We start from the raw sequence: 25,810 nt of genomic DNA on the forward strand, positions 1-25,810 counted from the left end.
TTCAGTGCAGCTTTAAAGCGTTCTACACAATCCCAGACGAGGAATAAGAGTCTTATCTAGAGAAACCATCGGTTATTTTCTAAAAAATTATATACTTTTTAAGCACAAATGCTCTGCGATGTGCCATGCATTACGTAATCACATTGGAAAGGTCACACGTGACGTTGGTGAAAGTACTGCAGTAGGGCACAAAAACTAATTTTCAACATCTCATTTTCTCCTCCATCAAAATCGTCTGACATCGTTGTTTTACCTTTTTTTTTTTTTTTTTGTAAAGGCTGTTTGACTTAGTCTTTGGACGTTTGGTTTGTAAACACTTGCTCAGTACTTCCGCCTACGTCACGATGTGTGGCACATCGCGGAGCAGCGCAAGATGGGCATTTGTGGTTAAATAGAATATAAATTGTTTTTTTTTTTAGAAAATGACTGATCATTTCTCTAGATAAGACTCTTATTCCTCGTCTGGGATCATGTAGAGCTCTTTGAAACTGCTTAAACTGACATTTGGACCTTCAACCCGTTGAACCCCAGTGAAGTCCACTATATGGAGAAAAATCCATGTTTTCCTCAAAAAACTTATTTTCAATTGAAAAAAGAAAGAAACATCTTGGATGACATGGGGGTGAGTAAATTATCAGGAAAAGGAAATTTGAATGCTGAACTGAACTAATCCTTTACTGAAAAATCATGTATTTCAGATATCTTAAACTATAAGTTTGGTTCCTATTTTATTTAGATATAAACATGGGAGTTTTCCAGACAGATTAGACATCTTCAATCCAAAAAAACAGGCTTGACCAATGCCTGAAAAATCAGTTTTGAAGGTCTGAAGCTATCAACTTCCTCAGACATGAAACAATAAAAAGAGAGATTTGTGGTTAATTTCAGATTTGAAATCAGAGTTTAAAAAAACTGACATAATAAAAGTCACATAGTGGTTAGAACATGTAATAATATAGCTGCTTAAACAATATTACCCACAACGTGAGAAATCTAAAACCCATCTGAGTGTTTGATTAAAGTCTCACAGTGAAGGTGTCGAACCATCTGAATGGATTGGCGTCTTGAATCACTCAGACACGTGGTGTTTCCAAGCTGAACACTTTCACCTGAGATGGCGGTTTCAGCAGGGCGCTCGGAAGAAACGCCTGCAAATAACACTGTACTTTCACCGGTAATCGTCACCATATCAAACGAAGCAGCAGGAGTATGGTGAACAATGTGCCACTGCTGAATGATTTACTAAAACTGAACGGCTAACAACTACATTTGTTCTGGACAATCAGGTGAATCTCATGAAAACTGTCAAGAAATCTACAGTTCACCCTGAAAATCAAAAGAAAGAAATGAGAAATTGTACTTTGCATAAAGAAGCAAGAGAGCTGCACTTTTTTTGCATTGTGACATTATTTCCATTAGAATTAAGCACAGTTCTCTAGTCTCATTAAAACATCATTAATGTGATATGAAAAAACTATATATAATTTAAATTACAAAGTAAAATTGTAAGCCTACCTCACTGTACAGAATTTAATTCAAGAATTTAAAATGATTTTTGTATTACAGTAATGAGTATTTGTGAGGAAAATGAGTTAAAATGTTTCAGAAATCTTTATTGTCCCCAAAAAATAGGTTTTATTTTCTTTATGCAAAATGTAATTTCTTTTTTTTTCTTTGGATCTTGCATGGGGTGAAATATAACCGTGGAAATATTCACTTGTTTATTAAATAAAATAAAAAAAGTCAAAAAAATATCACCATAAACTTCAGAAGCCACAAACGGACTGGCAGAAACAATACCCAAGTGCGTGAGCACCGTCGAACATCATGACAGACGGAAAAAGAGTCAAATCCCAGTAAAAGTTATTCAGAAAGCATAGTGACAGATCAGATCAGGAAGGGACGTTACAAAGACAAAAAGGGAAAAAAACGAGTAACACACAATTCTAAAACGACACATTCCTGATTCATCGCTTGTCTATGTACAAGGGCTCACTCAGAGTTCGAGTGTTCTTGTTCTCAAATCTTTTTCCAGACAAACACAAGCATACTGAAATCCTGTAACAGTGCAGTTATCTCGGCTCCTTTTCCAAACGGATTAAAAACAAACAAAAAACAAGTCATGCAGTTGCTGCGATCTAAATAAAACCCAGCAAGCCAATGAACAAAAAGAGGCAAAATACAAAAAAATAAAATACTCTTCCAAATCCATGCTGCATGAACGCAGACGCAGGGGCTCAAATGTGAATTCTCAAGGGTACGTCCAAGTCCGACCCTTCATAAAGTCACCACGGTAACAGCAACTCAGTCCAGCAGCCAGAATAAGTCCAAACGCGACTTCAGACGCAATACTAAAAGAACACGAGTTTCACAGGTCATTCCCATCCGACACTGTAGTGGTTTTAATTTGATCACTGTAGTGAAAAAGCAGCATCAACTTAAGAGAGACTGAACTTGACCACATGAAATTATGATATTTGTTAATTTTTTAGAATGGAAAAAGTGATTTTTTTCCTCTGTCAAACTTTGTTTCCGTGGGTTTGTGTTTTAATCTCAGAGAGGTGTGGGAGTCTCTGCTCAGATCAGGTCTTCAGAAGTCCTCTCCATCTTTCCTCCAGCGTGTGAGCTTTAGGCCTCAGAGCCCAGAGAAGTTCTGGTGGGACTGGGCGGCAGACGGGCCGCGGCGCTGTGCTCTGTCCGGAAACTGTATTCATACTGACACAAATATATACGGAGATACACTGTTAAACACACCATCTGAGAGCGTATTTCATAGCAAACGCTGACCTCTAGTGGCTCAATCAAAAACAGCTCCACATATTGGTACTGTTGCACACAATTCTAATGATCTAAAATTATATGAAATTTTTTAAATTATATATTAGGCGAAATGCAGTATTTTGTGGGTTTTGTCCTTCAGAAATCATTCTAATATACTGACTTTCTGCTCAAGAATCATTTCTTATTATCAATGTTGAAAACTGCTTAATATTTTAGTGATACATTTTTTTAAGATTCTGAAGATGAACAGAAAGAACAGCATTTATTTGTAATAGAAAGCTTCTGTAACATTATAAATGTGTTTACTGTCACTTTTGACAAACTTATCGCATCCTTGATGAATGAGGAACTCAACTGGACTCTCCATCTTCAGAACATATATTTACTAAATGATTAGTACCTCTTTTAACATTCATTGTAAGCAATATCCATTAATCATTGTAATGCACAGCCTTTTTAAATCCTGTTTATATTTTAAGCACACAAAATTGTGATGGTTGAAACGCCTCCTCACCTCTTTCTCAATCTCTGCAAGTGATTTGATTCTGATGCCCATTAGATCCACCTGCTGCAACTGAAATACAGAGAGACACAATCAGACCAACAAACATTACAAAATTCTCCTCAATGTCCAGATAAGGTCTTGTGCTAGTTATAAGTAACCTAAAATGCATTATTCTCTACTGCCAAATAGTATTTTATGCTTTGAAGTATTTTGTTCAGTGTCACATCTATATCTAATAGTACAGTTTATTCATTGCAGCTTACAGACTGTTCAAGAGTTCATATGAAGCATGAAAACCGACTCACATCACTGGAGGCACATGCAAACTTCTCCGAAATCATGAAAGGCACTCCGTCCATAGCTGAGAAGTCAAAAAGTCAGAGTTAAATAGAGTACACTAGAAAGAGTTAACTGCACAAAAAGCCACAAAATGTTAATAAATCATCCTGCGAAATAAAATTTGAACGGCTATGAAAAGTAGGCCTGTCATGATCATGAATCTTGTGCTGATGATTAATTGTCATACAAATAAATTGCTATTAAGCCTAAGCTATTAATATAATATAAAATAATATAATATAATATAATATAATAAATATAACATCGTAGAATATAATAGAATATAATATAATATAATATAATATAATATATATTATAATATATTATAATATAATATAAAATAAAATAATATAAAATAATATAATATAATATAATATAATTAATATAATAAATATAACATAATAGAATATAATAGAATATTCTCAATTTATCCAGAATCGATCAGCTCTAATATTATTATATTTTATTATATTATAAGTGATTCTCATTTTTTTCCAGAATCGTGAAGCTCTAATAATATAATATAATATAATATAATATAAAAGTGATTCTCAATTTATCCAGAATCGTGAAGCTCTAATAATATAATATAATATAATATAATATTATATTACATAAATTAATATAGTATAAGTGATTCTCAATTTATCCAGAATCGTGCAGCTCCAATATAAAATAAAATATAATATAATATAATATAAAATATAATATAATATAATATAATATAAAATATAATATAATATAATATAATATAATATAAAATATAATATAATATAATATAATATAATATAATATAATATAATATAATATAATATAATATAATATAATATAATATAATATAATATAAAAGTCTGACTAAACCCACAAACCTTCATTTCGAATGAAGGAAGAACTTTGACTACCTTTATGTACTTTACAACAGTGTTTTGTTATATTCTTTGGCAAAATGTGATAAAATGTGAAATTTAAACTGCACAATTATCGCAGAGAACTCAGATAATTGTGATTAGAGTGAATAACCACGATTAGACGATTAATCAATAATAGTGAAATGCCTAATGAATCTGCAAAAGCATCTGCTAAACGATAAATGTAAATAAAACTAAATCATTACTGAGACAATTTTTCTTCACAAATGTGTGAAAATGAGAAGCGTGAAGTGAGAAATGAGAGCTCAGAACAGAGAGAGATATTCTGACTCATCACTGAACACCATCTGGAACAGTTAAACAGATTCCACCTCGAGAAGGGTTTATTATTACATCCCTAATGACAGCAGTTATGAATCCACAGGGACGCTCTGGCTGCTCTGAGAGTGCTGATGGGATTTCAAACAGAGGATTATTACATGCAAATTTAACTGAGCCCTTTTTCACTGACCTTCATCTCAAATGTGAGGTGCTCACGTCTCACTTCAAGCAGTCAGCAGATTCTACTGCATCTATTGATGCACAATGGATCCGATATATAATACACTGCCGTTCAGAAGAAAGGTAGTGTATACATAGTCCATGTATATCTTATAGCCGATACTTAATGATTAATCACATGCGTTAACGCGTTCATTTTGACAGTCCTAAAGAGTAAACTTACAGAGTAAACTCCATTGCTGATTATTTATACTACATATCATAAATTCATAATTAATTTAATTTGTAAAAGCATGTAATTTTCTAGACTGGAGCTCTAGGAACATTTCTCTATTTTGTGGTCTTAGATTACAGTCCTTTCTTATTGTTAGCACTGATGGGATATTGAAGAGATGTTTTGAAGGTGTTCAGTTTGGGTCAGGTGTGTTTTGTGCAGTTCTGGTACCAGAGATGGCATAGAGGTTGGAGTTCTGGTGTTCAAAGTCTGGTCTGGTTGTGCTTTTTCTGAAACATGCCGGCAGGGTCATGGATATGTGCCTATGAAGAAACAGAAACAGATACAAACTTAATCACTTAATCAATGCTTATATGCATTAGAAATTTTTCAGGATGAACCATAAGCAACTGCTCCAGTAACATGGTCCCTGCTGCTAGCACATATTCAGATAAAGCCGTGCATTTACTACAGATCCACTGCTGTAGGTCTCATGTGCAACACCCATCATTAAACACTCATAACATTACTAAATCACCACACACATGACTTATGCACTTCCCAGCACAACTGTTGATGTTTTCAGTATGTAGGTGTTCCGCTGGCAGCTGTAAGGGAAACTCCACACGTAATACCAAGTCGTGAGGAACAAAATGATCAACCTTTTTCCTAATGAGCCTACTGTGTTTTAGATTATGGAAGGCACTTCCAGTTTGGGGAAGTTCCAATCAAAAAGTCTGAAACAAATCAGTAGATGCACTACAAATAGGGCGGCCCCCTAATAGTCGACTAGAAGAGGCTTAGTCGACCAAGATTTTATTAGTCGGTTAGTCGCAGAAAAAAAAAAACTCCACAGGAAGTGGTGAAGTCACACAGTCTGTGAGGGAAATATCATTGACGGTGGGTCCTAGTGGTAATTACAGTATGTCAGGCAGGAAATCCAAACTTTTGCCTATCATCCATCACCCTCAAATATAGTTTATCATTTGAAAAATGCAAGTAGTAGCAACTTTAAATGGCTGCTCGCTCTAACGCTAACCTAGATAAATGTGCGCTATTATATATCCGAGTGTTCATGTGAAGTGTGGAAGCTAAAGTATAGCGCACTTTACAGCGCCGGCGCGATCACTTGCACACAAAATGAACCGAAACTCAGCATATAGGCTACTTGCCTCACAGACATGAGAAATATATCTAGAGAAAGCTTGAAACATCTACTCTTAAATGAACCAGTCCGAATCTAAAACAAATACTCTCTGATTATGTAATCTATAAGAAAGATTCATTTCTCTCTATAGGCGCGTTACTTCAGAGATGACGAGTCAACATCGTCAACATCTTTGCAGCCGACACTGACTCAGAAAACACTAGTTTATTAATAAACAATTAAAATGTTATTTTACAATAATAAACGTATGTAAACTTGCTATTTTTTGCTCTGCTCATCCAGCACAAGCTGCAGAGTCGCATAGAGTGCAGCAGGAATCACAGTTCACTGATCACGTGACAAGAGTAAGGCGAGATAACTGATAAGACCTTGGCGGAGGATTTGTTGCCTAACAGAGCCTAAGCATCTGATAAATGTCTTATCTTGTAGAATGCACGCTCAGTTTTGCTGCTCCCTATTCACAAGAATACATGCGATTGCGAAAGTAAAACGAGAGCTCCCTGACGCAAATTAGGCTGCATATAATATCCTGTCTCCCAATATTAAACCTTAGGCTCAACTGTGTAGTTGTAACCACCTCTTACTATGGTCTCTGTTTGCACTTTGAATATTGAGAGAGTACTTTGAATATGGTCACAATTATTTCTGTTTGAACAGAATTTTTTTTTTATATTTTATTTTTATCTCATCTCTTGAGCCAAGTGTCTCGTCACACCCCATTAAATAGTCAACTGATTAGTCTATTTTTCTGCTTTATGTCTGTTTTTTTTTTTTTTTATTCCAAAAAAAGAAAGATCCTATTTTCCATGATATGACCTCTCAATTGTTGTGTAACCCTGGGAGAAAGAGTCTAGTCATACGTTCGGGGACCGAGACGGTCACTCCCTTATTGAGATGCATTTTTAGTTATGTGACTTCACTGCAGTTGTATCCTGTTATATGTATAATAGGATCACAGGCAGACAGTATCAAGAGAGCAGACAGACTGAGAGGAAACCATGAAAGGGAAACAGCTGGAACAGACACTTCCCATTTGGGTCAGAAGAAGCTCCAGGCGTACAAAACCCTGACAAACAAACAAGCCTGTAAACATCAAGTATGTGAGAAAACAAACATTTTACACAAGAATAGCACGTGAAAATGTTTCATTAGTTCAGTTATATCATGGAAAACAGGATGTTTTTGCTTATTTTGATTAATACTTTTATTCAGCAAGGATGCATTAAATTGATCAAAAGTGACAGTAAAGACATTTATAATGTTAAAAAATATTTCTTTTTCAAATAAATGCTGATCTATTCATCAAAGAATCTTGAAAAAACATGCATTACCGTTTCCATGCAAAAAATGAGAAGCAAAACTGTTTTCAACTTTGATAATAATAAGAAATATTTCTTGAGCAACAAATCAGCATATCTTTCTGAAGGATAATGTGACACTGAAGACTGGAGTAGAAAATTCAGCTTTGATCACAGGAATAATTACATTTTAAAATGTATTAAAAAGATTATTTTCGTTATTTTAAATTGTAATAATATTTCACAATATTACTGTTTTTACTGTATTTTTGATCGAATAAATACAGCCTTGGTGAGACTTCTTTCAAAAATATTGCAAAAAAAAACTTAAAAGCAATTATTTTCACCATCGGCCAGCCGATCGTTTAAAAACAGCCAATGAGAAGAGCAGATTATATACTGTAAATTAAAAGGAGCCGGCCTGCAACTCATGCTGTGTGTGAAGAAAAATGTCTCATGTTGAAATTAGGGCTGTTGGAGGTGACAATATTGCATTTACAATTTCAAAAAAGTGATTCAGCTACTGAACTGAATTTGCCTATAAGTACAGCCTATATGGGGACTATATGGGATATACTGTAACTATATGTGAATTCCTGAAAAACCACAACCTCATTTATTCCAGAATCTAAGGAATGCTATTCTGCATCTGCTGATAAACAGTGTTTTTCCATTCCATGTTTCTCTTCCTCCTCTCAGTTTGTCTCTCTCTTTCTATTCTGCAGCTGTCGCAATGAACGCAGTTCACACTTCCTCAGACGTTCAGATTTCACAAACACGTACTTGGGCAAGACTGGCGCTGGAGTGGAGTTGTTGGTGACAGTCTGGATGTTATTGGTGGTGTTGGTGGTGGAGTTGTTTTGTATAGGTGACGAGTCCTGGGTCCGTGGCACCTTTCCCATACGGTACCAGATCCCCATATTGTTCAGCTCTCTGAGAAGAAATACAGAATTACAATCATTTCACCAAAGTATAAATTATTTATTCAGGATGAATTAAATACTCAAACACAAAACACAGATGTGTTTAACTGGAATAGTATCAACAAAGACAGAAAGTGCTTTGGAGATCTCAAAGTACAGCCGGAGATACACAGATACCTCAGGCTGAAAAATACATAAAAACAAGTGTTTTAATAGGTTTCAGCCTTATGGCAATATTTAAAGATGTTGAATATCTCCCTGATATTTAATCATATAATTATTTATTTATTTAATTTTTAGTAAGTGGAATGATAACAGAACACCTGCATGTTTTAAGGGGAAAAAAAGTAAAACATTATGATTTTAATAAGAAAAAAAAACTATTATTTTTTCCATGTATGAACCATAAATTAACATAAAAAAGTCAGATTAGATAATATATTTTTGCTGTTTTTACTTTCATCACTGTAGCCAATCACAGGCATATTTGATGAGTGCGTGAACACAATGGCCAATCAGAGGTGTTTAAGAATCCGCACAACAGTGCTCAAAATGCTAAGGGGAAATGCTGGTATTGTCCAATTTTTTAAAATTTCAGTACCTACTTGGTACTGAAGTAGGTACTTTTGACAACCCTATCTTGGTCACCAGTTCTTGTGTAGAGTAACTGACCCTATGAACGTATACTGTGGCGGCGCCTGTTTAGAGCGTCCTAAGATACGGATATCACAGATGGCAGCTTCTGTGGAGTCTCTCGGGATGAACTTAATGCATAACCTCCTCTTCCTGAACGCCGGCTCCTCTGGAGAGAGAGAAAGAGAGGAACAGGACATGTTAAAGAAAGTGAAAGGGAGATGAAGATCGCAATAGAAAGAGAAAATAGACAGAACGAGGTCAGCACTGCAAATGAAAGAGGATCATTTTACACAATCGATTAATTATTTAACACAAGATAGGAACCAAATCCACAAAGGAGGTCTAGCTCTACTGCACGTCTAAAGGCAACTATATTAGTGGAGAACAAACGTCCCTTTAACTCTGGTCTGGAATGTCACTGGTTTATTTAAGCTACAATAACGGTTTCATATCTTGAGTGTCTCTGCAAACATACAGGATGATTTCAGGAAGAGTATGAACTGATTACATTTAGGACTTGAGCCTGAAATATACAATACCAAAGTATGTGAAAAGCGCATCTAGCTATGCAAGCTTGATTTCACATTTTGAATTCTGAAAAACACTTCAAAGTATTTATATTTCAAACACAAATCCACCCTATGATGCAATGCATATCAATTATGTAAAGATGTTTTTGGAGATGCATCAGTTGTGATTTGGCTGAAATAGCAGGAGAATGCTTGTAAATGAACAACAGGAGATATGTGCTCTTACGTGTGTCCACAGTTTCCTGAATGGGAATAAATCCCACAGGCAGCGTGTCTTTGATGTCGATGAGCTTCATGTCTACGAGCACATTTCCTAAATGACTCTGTGGAGACATACAGGAAGAACATACAGGAGAATGTCAACAGACAAAATCTCTAGCCATGCCCTTGGTTGCATGCTTTGGGATTCATTTTGTATTTGTAACACATAAGCATATATGTGTTATATTTGAATATATTTGAAATATCTGAAAGCATCATCGTAATAATAATAGTTTTGTAATCAAGGTTTCTTGTACGAAAAACAGAATTAATTTAAATCAGGAAAAAAAGTAAAACCACAAACATTGTATTAAGGTTTTTTCCCGCTTTGGTTTGCCTGAGAAGTAAGAATTAGAATAAACCCTCCAGGGTACAGAAGGAAGAGGAAACTGCTTTGTTTTCATGAACAAAAAGAAATTGTCTAAAAAAAAACAAATAGCACAGATCCTGTAACATATTACAGAGAGCACTTTGACTTCAACAAGATATTACATTATATAAACACTCCAGCATAGACATGCTCTGGATATTTTAAAAGTTCATCCCCCTTTTTGGCCTTCAAACTGAAGTAGCTCAGTACTAAAGAATGTTTAAGCAAATAGGGTTGTGCTATATTGTAAACGGGTGTAGTTAGGCATGACGTGATGATGTGTTTACTGGCATGAGGGTGGGACAACATGTCACTCACATGAGATCGACCAATAGCAAACAAACCACAACAATCCAACCATCCAAACATTTCCTCATGGACAAAATCAAGCCCGGCCCTACAGTTTTTCTTGTTTGAGAAGCCATTTCACTCAGATGTGTGTCACAATAGGGGGAAAAAAGTCGACTGGCACTTTAGTTTCATGCTGACTTTAACAAATTAGAATCTTGGACTAGAAAAATATTTAAAATGTTACCATGATTCAAAGAAATGTCAATTATCTGATAAAGAGCTGAAGACATGACTCACGTTCTCTTTGGAGAATGCTCTGGTGAAGCACAGATAGCGGGTCACCTTGGATTTGAACAGGCCATCTTTCCACAAGTCTGCATCAATCCCATCTGTGGTTTGTGCAACCTAAAAGGAATGAAAAGAAAAATTTATTTGATTACGCATTATAATAAAATTGTTTTTCCATTTGCAGGTTTCTTGTTTGATTCTGTTTATCTGAGTACTTCGTAAAAGAAAAACAAATAATACTTCATGCAGTATGACAGCTATGAGCCAAAATTAACATTTATTCACATTAATAATAGATCAGAAAACAGGCCTGATTTAGAGTCCAAAATGAGTACCTAATTTAGGATTATAAACTAGGATAGTCATTTATAACAGACTTTAATTAGCTTCTCAATGGCTTCTGGGAAATTCCTAACCTCAATATAAGCACAACAGATTAGGAAGAGTCAAAATTGTTTTCTAGGAGTTGCCTAGATGTACAACAAACTAGTCTATTAGTAAGGTTGACTACGGAGTATCAAGATTTAATGCTTTTAGGGGGATAAATATAAAGAGATGCCACATCTCAAAACGGCTTTTTTGTTTAACTCTTTTTATTGAAAATATAGCATTTGATTTGACATATTGACCAAGAAATGAAGATTAAACAAAAGCATTCCTTAATCTCTGAGTCCTCAGAACCGCTTTTTGGTTTTTTGTGAAGTTCTGCCTATAAAAAAGCAACCAGGTTGTATGGAGCACATGGAGCTGGTTAGTGCCAACTGTACAGTGCAGTCCATCTCAACAGCAGTCAACATGCATGAATGCTCAATAAACAGCATGAGCTGCCCACACAAACAGTCACCCATCAGTCGTGCCATGGCAACTGGCTTCCCACGAGCTGCTCGACAAACATGACTGAACAATGAGCGGGTAATCACACAAGCATTAGGGAAAAAACACTGTCGGAAGTGACGCAGCATTACGTTTTAGGGCCAGACATGATGATATGCTTATTTATACACCAAATATCATGTTCTATACTATATTTTAATAAGAGAATGCACTGAAAAGAAGTCTGAGTGATGTTAGGATTCAAATGTCTGAGACTTGAGATATATATAAAACTGGAAAATAAAGTTTTAGGAATTTGAAAATTCAATCTTCAATTTCCTGCACTATTTCTAGGTGACTGAAATGTAATGTAAAGTAAATTTGTGACATTGACCATGTGAACTTAAAGTTCTTGCTTCCATTGAGGCTCAAGATGCTCTATGAAACATCTCAAATCAACCTGGAAAACATGATAATCACATTTGTTCATGTAGCTCCAGTGCTGCTGTCATTAAAGCAAAAGAAGCACAATCCAAATACTGAGACACAAATTCATGTTAATTTTTCAAATACACTTTTCACTCACGCTTATGATATAATTTGCATGAAAAAGAAAAAATGGCAAAATAAGTTATCACATTGCATAGACCTCATTGAAAAAGACTGAATATTGATTTATCTTCCAATTCTCTGCCCATTGCCCACTTTGCTTTGACAACATGTTGCCCTTTTTTCCAGGTCAGAGCACACAGCATCATGCAAAACAGAGGGGAAAAAAAAAAAGAGGAAACATAAATGCAAGGCCAGTGGGTAAGAAGTGGATAAAAAGTAAAGTCAAGGCTTGCTAAAATGGTACTTCCTTTATTCTGTATTTCCTGTCTTATAATAAAATTGTAACATTGCTCCAAAATTTTGTCATTGTCCTGCTCAGTATCAGCTGACTTAGTAGATATAAACACAAGTTGCTGACCATACAATTTGTTCAAAGGGGACCCATTATGTAAAACAAATGTGTGTAAACAACCAGCCTATAATGGTAAAAGTCCACCCACTCCTTTTTTTATAACCACCATAAATCAAACAGTCCTCCAAACACGTGGTTCCAGATCTCCCCCTACTCTTACGTAAGAAGAGGGGTTAGCCTCGCCCATGACTGGTGACGATCGGGCCTCTTAGCATAGATGCCACCCTGAGAGAGCTGCAGCAGTCTGCCATTTCTGTTTCCTTGATGTAGCAATTATATACAATGTCTGCGCAAAAAAACATTACAAATGTTCTGTTATTGGTTGTACCAACAAACATAAGTGTCTCCATAGACTCTTTCATAGAAAAATCATTTATGAAGGAAATATGCCAAAGAAAGTCGGTAAAGTGTTTTATATTTGCGCAAATCATTTTACGCCAGACTGCTTCACAAACGAGGGTCAATTCAACGGATTTGCACAAAAGATTAACACGACGACACATGCTAGTCGATGAGTTGAATCAACTCCACAGCAACTACATACATTTATCCACTAACCATTCAGAAATGTCCAGATGCATTTCTAAAAGTTGTAACTTCTTACTGAGTCTCTCCATCGACTCGAGTTTGAACAATGTAAGGCTGAACACCGTTACTGACAATCCTCATTTTGGCTGCATGAGATTCTCCAGCTTTGTTGTTGTTGTTGAGTGTCTGAAGAACAAGCTGTTAAAGCTCTGCCCTCTTCTAGAAAGGGGGCTGGGATCAGCAGCTCATTTGCATTTAAAGGGACACACAAAAACGGCGTGTTTTTGCTCAAACCAAATTTGACAAGCTATATTAAATGATCTGTGGGGTGTTTTGAGCTGAAACTTCACAGACACATTATTTCTGGGGACACCAGACTTATATTACATCTTGTAAAAAAGGGGCATAATAGGTCCCCTTTAAATGCCCAAGACTGAGAAATAATAATGCTTTACTTTGAAAACACCATTAATTATGCTAAATTAATAATTAGTGATGCAAAAGACAGGCATAGCACCCTCATAATATTCATAACATCTGTACCAATGTACAACTCAATTAGATATTGAACTCCTTTAAAGGAAATTTAAAATTGTTGAAGGCAGTTTGATATTCAGAATTTAAACAATGAATTGCAGTGAAATTGCATTTCACTGTAAACAAAAGACAAATAACAATGCCTTCATTCATTTGAACTAATGAAAAGACACCTTGGAAGGATATCTGACAAAGTGATGAGTCAATGAAGTCATTGAAGAGCTCAGACTTTAGGGGTTGTTCAAGGGTCAAACCTCAGACTTCTGTAGTTTGATATTGAACAGACAGAAAGACACAAGTAGCTCACTGTTAGTGTTGGAAACAACAGATTTCTCTCTATTTCTGTCTAGTTCTGATGCGTTGTGTGTAGACTACAGTGATTCTGCCATTTGAGAAGACGTTTTGGGGGTGGAATGGGTGCTATCAACAGACCCTGCTTTCACACACTCTCGCAATCCACACAGGAAGCTTTGTTAAACTCTGTGCTGGAGTGATGACAACGACCGGGACAGCCAAAGGAAACACAACAACCCCACTGCATCTTCTGTTGCCAAAGTGCGAGTTCCTACCCAAAAACACACAAATGCAATGGTGCAAAAATGTTTTAATGGCACAAAACATCAGAAACCAGGCCTGTGATCAGAAGTGCACTCTGTCTGTAGGGTGTGATGTGACATTCATGTCAGGCTATTCATGAGGTATCATGTAAACATTAATCCTGGTTATCCGATGCTATGCTGTGGCATATTCCCAAACGGTTTTGAGAAAACATTCTCAGCGAGATCTTTTAAAAAGAAACAGATGTTACAGTGAGAGCAGAACGTTGACACTGTTTGCAAACGCATTCTTAAATGCGTCTTTTTGATCCCCTTGATATTTCTGGTGGTATGATTATGTAGATATCGCCTGCATAGCTGTGAGCCTTTAAACATCATGTTCTGGAAAAACAACCACAACACATACAGATCGTATTTCTCCCAGCCTGTTAACTGTGAACGCCTTTGAACTGTGGCCACCATGACCTGCAACTGAGATCAACATGCTTTGTGTACAGGTCTACAAGGCTCATTGTTAATATTAACTCTTAAGAGAAATACATCTAACATCCTTCTAGTATTACATTTCAACAATTACACAAGGCCTGCCATGTTACAGCAGTCTGTTTTACCCATCAATGTAGAACAATGTGACATAGACATAGCTGTTTTACAAATTGATGGAATGACAATGTTTGAAAACGTACTGAGCTGCCTAGCTAGTCAGCATTTTAGGATGGTGATGCACTAACCCTCCGCTGTCACGAAAGCTTATCATTTGCATGTGTTTTTTAAGCATTGCAGTGATTTTAAACCGTTGACGCACAATAAGCAGTAAAAGATAAGTCATTTTGTACATTTACATGCACTGTCTTGGAGACGGTTTCTGATAGCACACATCTGAAACGTGCAGATAAAGCCACTGCTCAAACAGTGCTTTGAACTGAGTTCTTTTTGGTGCAAATAAAATGGACAAATTCACACAAATTTATCTCAAAATCCTACCTTTATTTTGCCTGGTAAGGCCAGACTGATATATCTTCTACAAGATATATCAGTCTGGTCAGTCCGCCCTCCGTCGCGATTCGAGTCAACTCCAAACCGTACCGTGCAATCAGATTCGTTTATTTCAGTGACGCAAACAGCGTCACTCTAGTGCGGCGAAAGTCCCTTCAATATCAACAAAGATTGCACAAGCGAGACCAAAGAGTTTGTTCTATTCAGCCGTGAATTCAGTTTTAAATGACCAAAAACATATTAATTATTTACTTTTCGCTGTTGACTCTCTTGTCGCTTTGCTAACGTCATATCCGCCCTTCTCTGATTGGTTTACTCTGCTTCCTGTTTGCTAGGATTTGCTCCGCCCTAGAAATCAAATTGATTCAATGGCTGACCAGACTCATCCGCTGGTACAGTGGTGAGGCTGGATTTTCCAGGCAAAGCTTTATGAGCATCCAAGTAAACATTGTCGGTTATGACTTAAGTAAACAGTAGAGAATGCATGCATGTGTATCATTATTGGATCCGTGCATTAGTCTTAAAGTGACACCAACCCAATATTCCTGCTGCCCTCTGTTTTTAATGTTAATCAAAATACAAATGACAAAGAAAACACTCACTGCTCTTCACCGAATAACGTTTTTGAGTGAAAGTGAAAATTATATGCAGTGCTATTAACCCTCTGGAGTCTGAGGCTGATTTGGGGACTGGAGAAGTTTTGACATGCCCTGACATTTGTGCTTTTTTCATTGGTCATAAACACATTAATGACATGAGTGTCATTACACTGTATTGAACACAAACTAGGCTACAATAATATGTGAGGAACATGTATGTACATGTTTGTGTTTTTGAAGGAATAACGTTTATGCGTGGTTATTGAAAAAACAAAAAACTTAAGTCACTGAAATAAGGCCAAAAAAAGTATATTAAATCTGTGTTCATAAGACTTCTGGGTATTGGAGGTTGTAGACTAGAGTTTGTGCTTCAGAATTATGTAAAAATTATGCTGCTTACTCCTTCATATAAAACAATATATTGATTTAGTTTTTGTAAGTCACTTTTTGTCAAGAAACACAGTATGCGTGGAGGTGTGAATGATCATGAATAATGGGCCATTTACACCTGAGAAGACAAAAGAATCAAATAATAATGACCTGAAATGACTTGCATATTAATGAGGCCTTTGAGTCAGGTAGGATGTGAAAAAACCCTCTGTAATCATGTCTCAGTTCAATTTAAAATAATGGTATTCTATTATATTCTTTAAAATATAATTTATTTCTGTGATGCAAAGTGTCTGAACAATTATGTTTCCTCTATGGCATTTCATATAGGCTTTTAGCTCAAAGCATGCACATTTGGAGAAATATTGATGGATTCTTATATGTTTATGTCAAATTTCTATACAGGAGTAATATTTATTCTATATTTATTCTATATATCATCACTATGAGTGCTGGATACAATTCATACTTGCAGCCGGAGGGCGCTCTGTACACCTTTAGGCCACAAATCCATATAAAGAACAAGAAGAACCAGGAACTAACTGCATGTCTTCTAGAGTTCGCCGCTAACCATGGCTTTAACATCCAGATAAACACTTTTCAAGACAATAAATACATGATTGAGACGATGTATGCATGTATTGCCTCTGAATTTGCATCTGAATAGCGCTCCCTCCGTGGGCGTGGCCGCATAATGGCGGATAATGAGCTGAATCACGGACTTCTGACATGGCTCTCTTTTCATACAGATTACATAAACACAAAATGTTTGTTTTCGATTTGACTTGCACGATTTAAAACCTGACATTTCAACGTTTCTTTAGACATAAGTTTTTTTTTTTTTGTCATTCGTATTCAGTAAGTTACAGTTCATTTTCTGAAAACTATCAGATTGGACTTTGTTCAGAGGGAGACGAGAGATCACGCATCATGTTAGTTTTCTTTATTTTACAAAAAGCACAGCATTTTGTTTTACTCTGAGTGTACACAAATGAAAGAAGATATTCAACAGATTAAAATGGTGTATAACTCTTAATTGTATATGTGCAACATTGACGGAGTATTTTGAGTCTCTTTCACACTGGTAAGAAAAAAATGCGGTGGTATCGCCGGCGATACCCTCAGACCTCAGAGTGTTAAGGGTCAAAAACAACAAAAAACAATAAGTATTTTATTCATTTATTGTAATTTTTTTTTTGGTGGGGCCAGGGAAAATTGAATCATTAAATTTATTGAATCGAATCAAGAATCAAATTGAATTGAGATCTTGAGAATCGGAATTGGGACATCTGTATCGATACCCAGACTAGTACCCAGCCCTAGTAAAATGTAAATATCAGCATCATAGTGGCCACTGAGAAATCCATTTTAATCTATGATTAAAATGCTGTCTAGGTAGGCAGCTCACTAAGTTTTTAAATACAGCCATAGTGTCTCATGTGGAAACAGAATGCTAGGCACTAACCCAACCCCCAAAAAACTACAAGAACAAATGTCATTTCTTAAAAAATGCTTTGGAGGAACAGAGAGTTTTACTTCCTTATGCACACAACACTATCCTCACCATCTGCATGACTGTACTGTATAGGACACTCACCACATCATAGCCGGTGGGAGCTCTGTTTCTCGAGGCCACAACACCTACACCAGTGATTGGGTCCATGGGCATCTCTGGCAGGGCGTCTGAAAGCTCCCGTACCTCAGGCATCATGGAGGAATTCTGAGAAGACAAGAGTGGTGTTAAAACATTTACACGCTAAACAACGAACCACTTGACAGTACATGCCGGATTAGTCTAAATAGTGTTTGTTTTGTCTACAAAAGCAAAAACTTATCCTTTGTTAGACTCCACCCTTGCTTACGATTGCTACCTCAGAGCATCCCATAGGATTGAACTGGGGATTTCCATGAACAACATGATTTTCAGTAGGATGTGCTAATAAAGTGGCATCTTTTCTGCCGTTTTTCTTTAAAGAAATTAAATTATGCAGCAAAAACTACAAAGACTACAAATCAGAATGGAGGCAAACACTTCTCACATTGAACTGAAAGGACAGAGCTCATTTTTGAAAGCAATTACAAGTAAGAAAACATAAGTATAATGTTTCTAACACACAATCCATTTTTGTGAACACTTTAGTTGGTAGTAATGACAACAATGAGCTGAATCAATACATAAATGTAATGACATTTAGTTAATTTGCCCTGGAACAAATGAAGGTGATTTTACTGATGTATATATTTGTAGATGAGGGTGACACAATCTACAAAATGAACTTATCAACATTTAAGGACTTGCAAAAGAAAAAAAAAAGAAAAAACTATCCACTCTGGGTTCTTTTAATCACTATTATGTGACCTAGCAACAACATTTTAGCATATTTTTTCCCATTTAATTGTGTACTATCCAAACACACAAATAATCTACAGCTTGTATGACACACCTATTTGTCATTATTTAATGAATTCCAATTTTGTAAGGCTTCATAGCATTGATGGCAATTTAAAATGCCCTTTTAGTTTAAATATAAAATGATGCCAAATATGGCCTATATTGTTTGTTAACAGTATAAAAGAGTTTTGAAAGTCAAAACACTTACTATAATGTTCACGTTCACTCAAGCTGATACCCAAACTTTTCTCTGAGACAACACAGATAAAATAAAAACATGACGGCATTGCCAAAACATGAAGACAAGCTGGCAAATGAAACCAAGTCACTGCGTAAAAGACATGTTTGAACAGAGAACAATGTTCTGGAGAATAGACCAAGATGGAAAGCACAAGAGGGTGGGGACAAACACTGAACCAGAAAGCAATACATCCAACGAAACACGTCCTCTTATAGCCTTTCCTTATCACATATTCCTTATCAACTACTTCAAAGGAAGAATATCTTAATTCCAGGACTATTACAATTAGCAGGATTCTCATAATGAAGTCTGTTTATTTACTTTGAGATCAAACACACATCCAGAGCATCCGAGTGCTTATAATGAACAAGAACTTACACATTTCTCTAACATTTAAATAAACATAAATGGGACTTGAGCTAAATAAATGACACTATTATTACGAAAGAGAGGCATTCTGGTATCGTCTCCATTATGCTGCATTTGTCTTTATCAGGAGACACTTCACTTCAAATCAACTGATTTTGGAGTCAGGGTTTGTTCTTCCTGAGCATCTAAGGAGTTATGTAGCTGAATACAAATGATACACAGTCTTTGGATGGAGCCAAGCGCTTTGGAGGCAACCTTGGCAACCAGGCCTGCCCTCCGCGCTCTGCAAACAAGCCACAATGAAGCTGTGTCAAATCACTGGTGCACATGGAAGCAGCTTGCAGCAAGGCAAACAGCAGAGAGCGGCGAAGGAGGGTGAGATCAAACTGAGAGCATGTGAGAACTCTGCTAAAGCCAAGATAGAGTGTTAAAAAAAAGGTGTGACATGATGATCTCTCGAGTCAACAGTGTGAAAACCAAACAGAAATATACTGCATTCATTAACAGGGAAGGAATGCAGACCTTACAGAAAAGGAAATCATATATTCCATGTTAGTTTAATGTGAATAAAGAGTGCAACATCCTAAATCACTGATAACATAAACCCTTTTCAACTCATAATACACCCAGCTTGCTCAACCTGCTCCACCTTAGTTAGTTAGTAGTTGGCAGAAGTTAGTAGAAACATGGTCCGGATCTGAAAGAGGATTGCAGAACACAGCCAAGGAAAGAGGTAAATGGTGGAATGCTCCCAACATCCATTTATTATTATTTAGCCATTCATTTATTATTCATTGACATTCTGATATATGGAGCCTCTTTTTATGATGAATATGATTTATATAGCCAGCATTGCATAGTGTTTTGGGTGCTGGGCTGTGCACATTGAGCGCCCAAAATAGTTTAACCAGCAAGACCAGCACAATCACTAATTATTAACTATATTAAACCAAGCAGGACCAGCATAAAAATACAGTGTTTCAATCAGACTGAAATAGGGATGCACCGTTATGAATATTTTGGATGATAAAAGCCATGTCCCAAGCACACAATTAAAATGTTCTCGTTATAATATTATGTAGTCTATATAACAGACTTGCGATGTATGTTAACTATATTTGCCTTATTAAAGTGATTTCAATCATATTTCAAGCAATTCAAAACCATAATGGTGGAGAGTGTCTCAGCTGAAGGAAATAATCCCTTACATGCACCCAAATAAACAGTTTATAGCTGGATAATTGATGGCTCAATCGGACCAAATTAAAAATCAATCCAAATTAAATTTCAATGTTTATTTGCATTTCAAGTATTACAAAATGATCACTGGAGGAGACTGAATATTTACAAAATATTTGCTAAAAACGCTGTACTGACATATTAGCTTTCTTTTAAGATATGTCATCAAGGCAGAAATGAAAATTATACTCACTGTATTAACTGTGGCATTATCGTGGTGGTCGTTCTGAACGTGTAAATATATAAATACAACATTGATATATGTAATTGAATATGTGAATGGGATTGCAGTGTTTAGGGTTCGTATAAACAAAACCATCAAAATCTGAAATTAGACTGTATTCATTTCAATTAATGAAAATTAGTGAAGTTAAACATGAGTATTTGAATTGGATCGGTTTAGGGTACATTTAAACAGTATACTTCCCGAATATGCAAACAGATTGGACTTGGATAGTCGAAAATGCATGTAAACATGCATGTAGCCAAGTAGGACATATTCTTGAATCAACTTAGAATAATCTTATTAAACAATCAAATGTTGGCAGAAGTATACACTGGTATTAGCAATAGGCTTTCCAATAGGCTTTCCCAAAAAAGCAAAGTTGTTATTCATAATGTTTTATTGGATAAATCACAACAAAGCAAAATTCATGCTGGTCTTTCCACCAGCTATGTCTAACCAGTATATATGATGAATCTTCGTAAACAAACGCACACCAAAGCAATTATCATAAAGAACAGATGCATCCTTCCTGAAACATGAGCAGGAAAGGCTCTGCAATGCCCCTCGGACATTAGGGGCAGATCTGCTTTCATATCACTCATCTGCCAGGAGGACAGAGCAGCCTCAGATGGCACAGATGCTGGCACTGTCAATACACTGCCAACGGAGAAGTCTGGAAGATATTTCAGGGCTCAGCAATAAGGACGGCCCGGAACCAGATTGAGAGAAGCTTGGGCCAGTTGACAGAAGCTTCACTCGCCCAATTGGACCACTGTTGCATTTATGCTGTCAATTCAGTTAGCACACATGGTTTTTTGAGATATTTACATTTTTTTTTTTTAAGTTTTTCCTAATATAGTTGTTCAATAAACCTAGCATTGCATATTATGAATATTGTTAGCTCTGACAAATTGTTTTTGTTCCTCTTTTGTAAGTTGCTTTGGATAAAAGTGTCTGCTAAATGCATAAATGTAATTCGACAAAATGCTAAAAGTATGTTGATAAAGAAACTTACTTCTGGGCCAGTGAACAAATTAACAGGGCAAATCAAAATCTGATCTACTGTCCCAACTGTGCCAGTAGGAAAAAATCCTTTTTGTTGAGCCCTGCATGTGTTGCTTTTATTGCTTGTTCAGTTTTACACCACCTCTCTAAGAAAACATGCTTGTTTGCACAGGTGGATGAAGTAAACATTGTCATGGGAAACTAATCAAATCCATGAGCACAGTTAATACCAGCCACATCCACTCTATATGGATGGATGGATATACCTATAGATAGATATGCCTATGGATGGATGGCTATTAGGGCTGCACGATTAATCGCATGAGATTGTCATGCGTGTCTCATCAGTAAAGCCGGTTCTGTGATTAGCGGTAAATGTCCATCACCTGCTTTCAAATGGAGCGGCACTTAATATACAGAGCCGTAGTTCGCGGACAAGCTACGCAATATCGTGTTCATAATCGAAGGTGATTCATCTGGATGAATCGATGAATGTGGATGGATGTAACTATAGATGGATGGATGTAACTATAGATGGATGGATGGATGGATGGATATACCTATAGATGGATAGATGGATGAATGTACCTATAGATGGATGGATGGATATGCCTATGGATGGATGGATATGTCCAAGGATGGATGGATGGATGGATAATTGGATGTACCTATAGATGGACAGATAGATGGATATACCTATAGATAAATGAATGGATATACCTGTAGATGGATAGATGGATATATCTAAGGATGGATGGATATAGCTATGGATGGATGGATGGATGGATATACCTATAGATGGATGGATGGATATACCTATAGTGGATAGATGGATGGATGTACCTATAGATGGATGGATGGATACGCATATGGATGGATGAATATACCTATAGATGGACAAATAGATGGATATACCTATAGATGAATAGATGGATGGATGGATGAATAGATATACCTATAAATGGATGGATGGATGGATAGATAGATAGAATAGATATGCCTATAAATGGATGGATATACCTATGGATAGATGGATGGAATATATGGGATATGATAATCCAAAGGAAAGTGAAAAGTATAACATGGAAGAACCCATAAACATTACGACAACAACAATACAAAAAGCTATTTAACCATTTTGAGACTTAAAATCAAAAGAGATCTGGTGCTAATCAAAATGAAAAATGCATCAACACCAGTGGCACAAATTTGGAATATACAAAAAACATACAAGATCCACATTTATCGTACAAATACGTTGAAGCTCTTAGTCTAGAAATGAATCACACATTACGGCTCCAAATCTCACAAACAAGAGCAGCATTCAGTAGAGACTCTGGCCGTAACAACATGCTGATTATTCTAACTCATGCTGGAGTATTTGAGAACAAAAAGACAGTATCAGGTCTTGCCTTATCAAATTCATTAGGCAGTTTAGTGATAATCTGATCTGAAAATTCGATTTCATCATTTTCAAAGAGCCAATCATAAGCATTACCTTGGTTTACACAGTCACTTGCTTTCTGTGAATTCAATGACAACAGATACTGCATAACAGGTTTATCAAGCATCTACAGGGTTTCTGTAGGTTTTATGAAGGTAAATTTAAGACTTTTTAAAGACCTTTTTAAGACCAATTAAAGAACATTTACAGAATAAATTGAAGGGAATACAATATGTAAGTATGTTCTCTAAGTTTAAATGTCTACAAATACAACAGATATCCATAACTTTTTTCTATTTATTCATTTAAAAAAAAGTTTAAGCTAAACATTATTTTGTCTTCAAGACATTTGCATCTCAAGTAAATGCATTCTGATTTAAAGATGTTTAGATATTGAAAAACAGGACAAAAATACTGAGGAAGATATAATTTTTTACAATGCATGTAGTATTTAATGCTATCATCTTTTTAAGTCCCACAGAAACCCTGATCTGAATCATGAACACAGAAATCTGATACTAAATGTCATAAATCTGACAACAAAGCAGATTGAATATTGCCCAATAGACAAGCAATGCTCTCCGTAATAAATGAATATGTAGCACTTTATTCAAATTTATATTCCCTCATAACCATGAAATACCCAAGTTGTTGTTTAGATAGGTGAGATACAATAATTCATAAAGCAAATCTTTACAGTAACATTATCTACTCGATATTTACTATCCTACTTTCACGACTCTTTAAAACCATTTTAAACATTTATCTTGGTGTTATTATAATATCTTGAGTCCATAATATGAATAAATAACAGTGCGTTATATCATTTGGCTGAAGTCCAATTTTAGCCATTAGCATTAGCCGGCAGGTTGCTAGGAGACTCCATAGAGATTCTATACTTAGCCTAGCCGAGCTAACAAGCTAACACAATTTCCTCAATATTCCTTATTCTTTTCAGGATTTGAGCAAAAAACAATTCAACGATTAAACTCCACATTGACTTAACTGTAAAATGCACTGCGTCCTTCCTTTTCGGACAAAAGCAGCTTTTCATGACCCGCAGCACACAGCGGTAGCAGCAGGCGTAGGAGCCGCAGGAGCCTCGGCAGCGCGTGAGAGCAGAGCGGGGTGGAGCGGGAGGGAATGCGGCGGGAAGAGCGCGAAAGCTCGGCTGAGAGAGAGAGAGGCGGCGGCGGGCGAAAGCAGAAGCGGAGCTAACAGTGCTAATGCTAATCGACGTCTCTCTTACCCCAGTATACTTCACACAGATAGACAGACAGACGCTGCTGTTTGAAAAGATATACGCCACTGGATCCTCTTCTGTCTGTCGTTACAGCTCACGACTGGACTGTTGACATTCCCGTTAATCAGTTAATCCATTTCAAGGGATGCATTTCTCCTTAATTTACCAGAGTCGTTTAGGGGTCCTCAGAAGCTGCCATTTCTAACCAGTCACTGAAACTGAGAGAGGAGGGAGGTGGGAGAGTGTGAGAGTGTGTGTGTGTGTTCTGTGGTTTTGTTGCTGATGTATTAGTGATGAAGTCTTTGCTCTGATTTATATTCTTAATACCCAACAATCACCCACACAAACCACCAGTAATACTATTGCTGTAATGCAAAACTAGATTAAATCTTGTGTTTTCAAGATTTAGAAGGTAGGCTATGCATGTTGATTCATTAATAATTAACATTTTTGTTAATAATTTAATGTTACCGGCTCTTAGTTAAAGTAATGTGGTACTATTGATGGTATCTTATTATTAATTCATCATTATCATTAATATATTATGGTACTTAAGGATTAGTTCACTTTCAAATTAAAATTTCCTGATAATTTACTCACCCCCATGTCATCCAAGATGTTCATGTCTTTCTTTCTTCAGCTGAAAAGAAATTAAGGTTTTGGATGAACACATTCCAGGATTATTCTACATATAGTGGACTTCAATGGCCTCCAGAAGGTTGAAGGTCAAAATTACAGTTTCAGTGCATCTTCAAAGCGTTCTACACATTCCCAAATGAGAAATAAGGGTCTTATCTAGAGAAACCATCGGTCATTTTCTAAAAAAAAATTTAATTTTATACATTTAAACCATAAATGCTCATCTTGAACTAGCTATCTTCCTCTTCTTCTCTATTAGAATTCCGGCAGTGTAGACACTAAGTGTATTACTACCCTCCACAGGTCAGTTTGAACTAATTGTTATATACTTGCACTAGCATATTGTATATGACAATTTAGTTCAAAATTTGACCTGTGGAGGGCAGTAATACACTTAGTGTCTACACTGCCGGAATTCTAATAGAGAAGAAGAGGAAGATAGCTAGTTCAAGATGAGCATTTATGGTTTAAATGTATAAATTTTTTTTTTTTTTTTTTAGAAAATGAGCGATGGTTTCTCTAGATAAGACCCTTATTTCTCGTCTGGGATCGTGTAGAACGCTTTGAAGCTGCACTGAAACTGTAATTTTGACCTTCAACCATCTGGAGGCCATTGGAATGTTTTCATCAAAAAACCTTAATTTCTTTTCGACT

General features: G+C 36.1%; 1 protein-coding gene across 2 annotated transcripts; it reads right to left on the reverse strand.

The window, feature by feature from the left end:
* Positions 1 to 24,998, reverse strand: mvb12ba (multivesicular body subunit 12Ba). 2 transcript variants are annotated; one of them, XM_067407816.1, is made up of 10 exons: positions 24,524 to 24,998; positions 17,956 to 18,078; positions 10,984 to 11,091; positions 9,991 to 10,087; positions 9,271 to 9,400; positions 8,459 to 8,608; positions 5,441 to 5,532; positions 3,592 to 3,647; positions 3,296 to 3,355; positions 1 to 2,715 (listed from the first exon to the last, which is right to left on the reverse strand). In XM_067407816.1, exons 2-10 carry the CDS (start codon positions 18,067 to 18,069, stop codon positions 2,629 to 2,631), a joined length of 894 nt encoding a protein of 297 aa, XP_067263917.1. In that variant the 5' UTR covers positions 18,070 to 18,078; positions 24,524 to 24,998; the 3' UTR covers positions 1 to 2,628. The 2 variants fall into 2 exon arrangements, with proteins under 2 accessions (XP_067263917.1, XP_067263916.1); XM_067407815.1 differs by lacking the exon at positions 24,524 to 24,998 and adding an exon at positions 24,281 to 24,507.
* Positions 24,999 to 25,810: the final 812 nt, after the last annotated feature.

The sequence above is a fragment of the Chanodichthys erythropterus genome, chromosome 13, assembly GCF_024489055.1.
Source record: "Chanodichthys erythropterus isolate Z2021 chromosome 13, ASM2448905v1, whole genome shotgun sequence".
Classification (NCBI taxonomy): Eukaryota; Metazoa; Chordata; class Actinopteri; order Cypriniformes; family Xenocyprididae; genus Chanodichthys; species Chanodichthys erythropterus.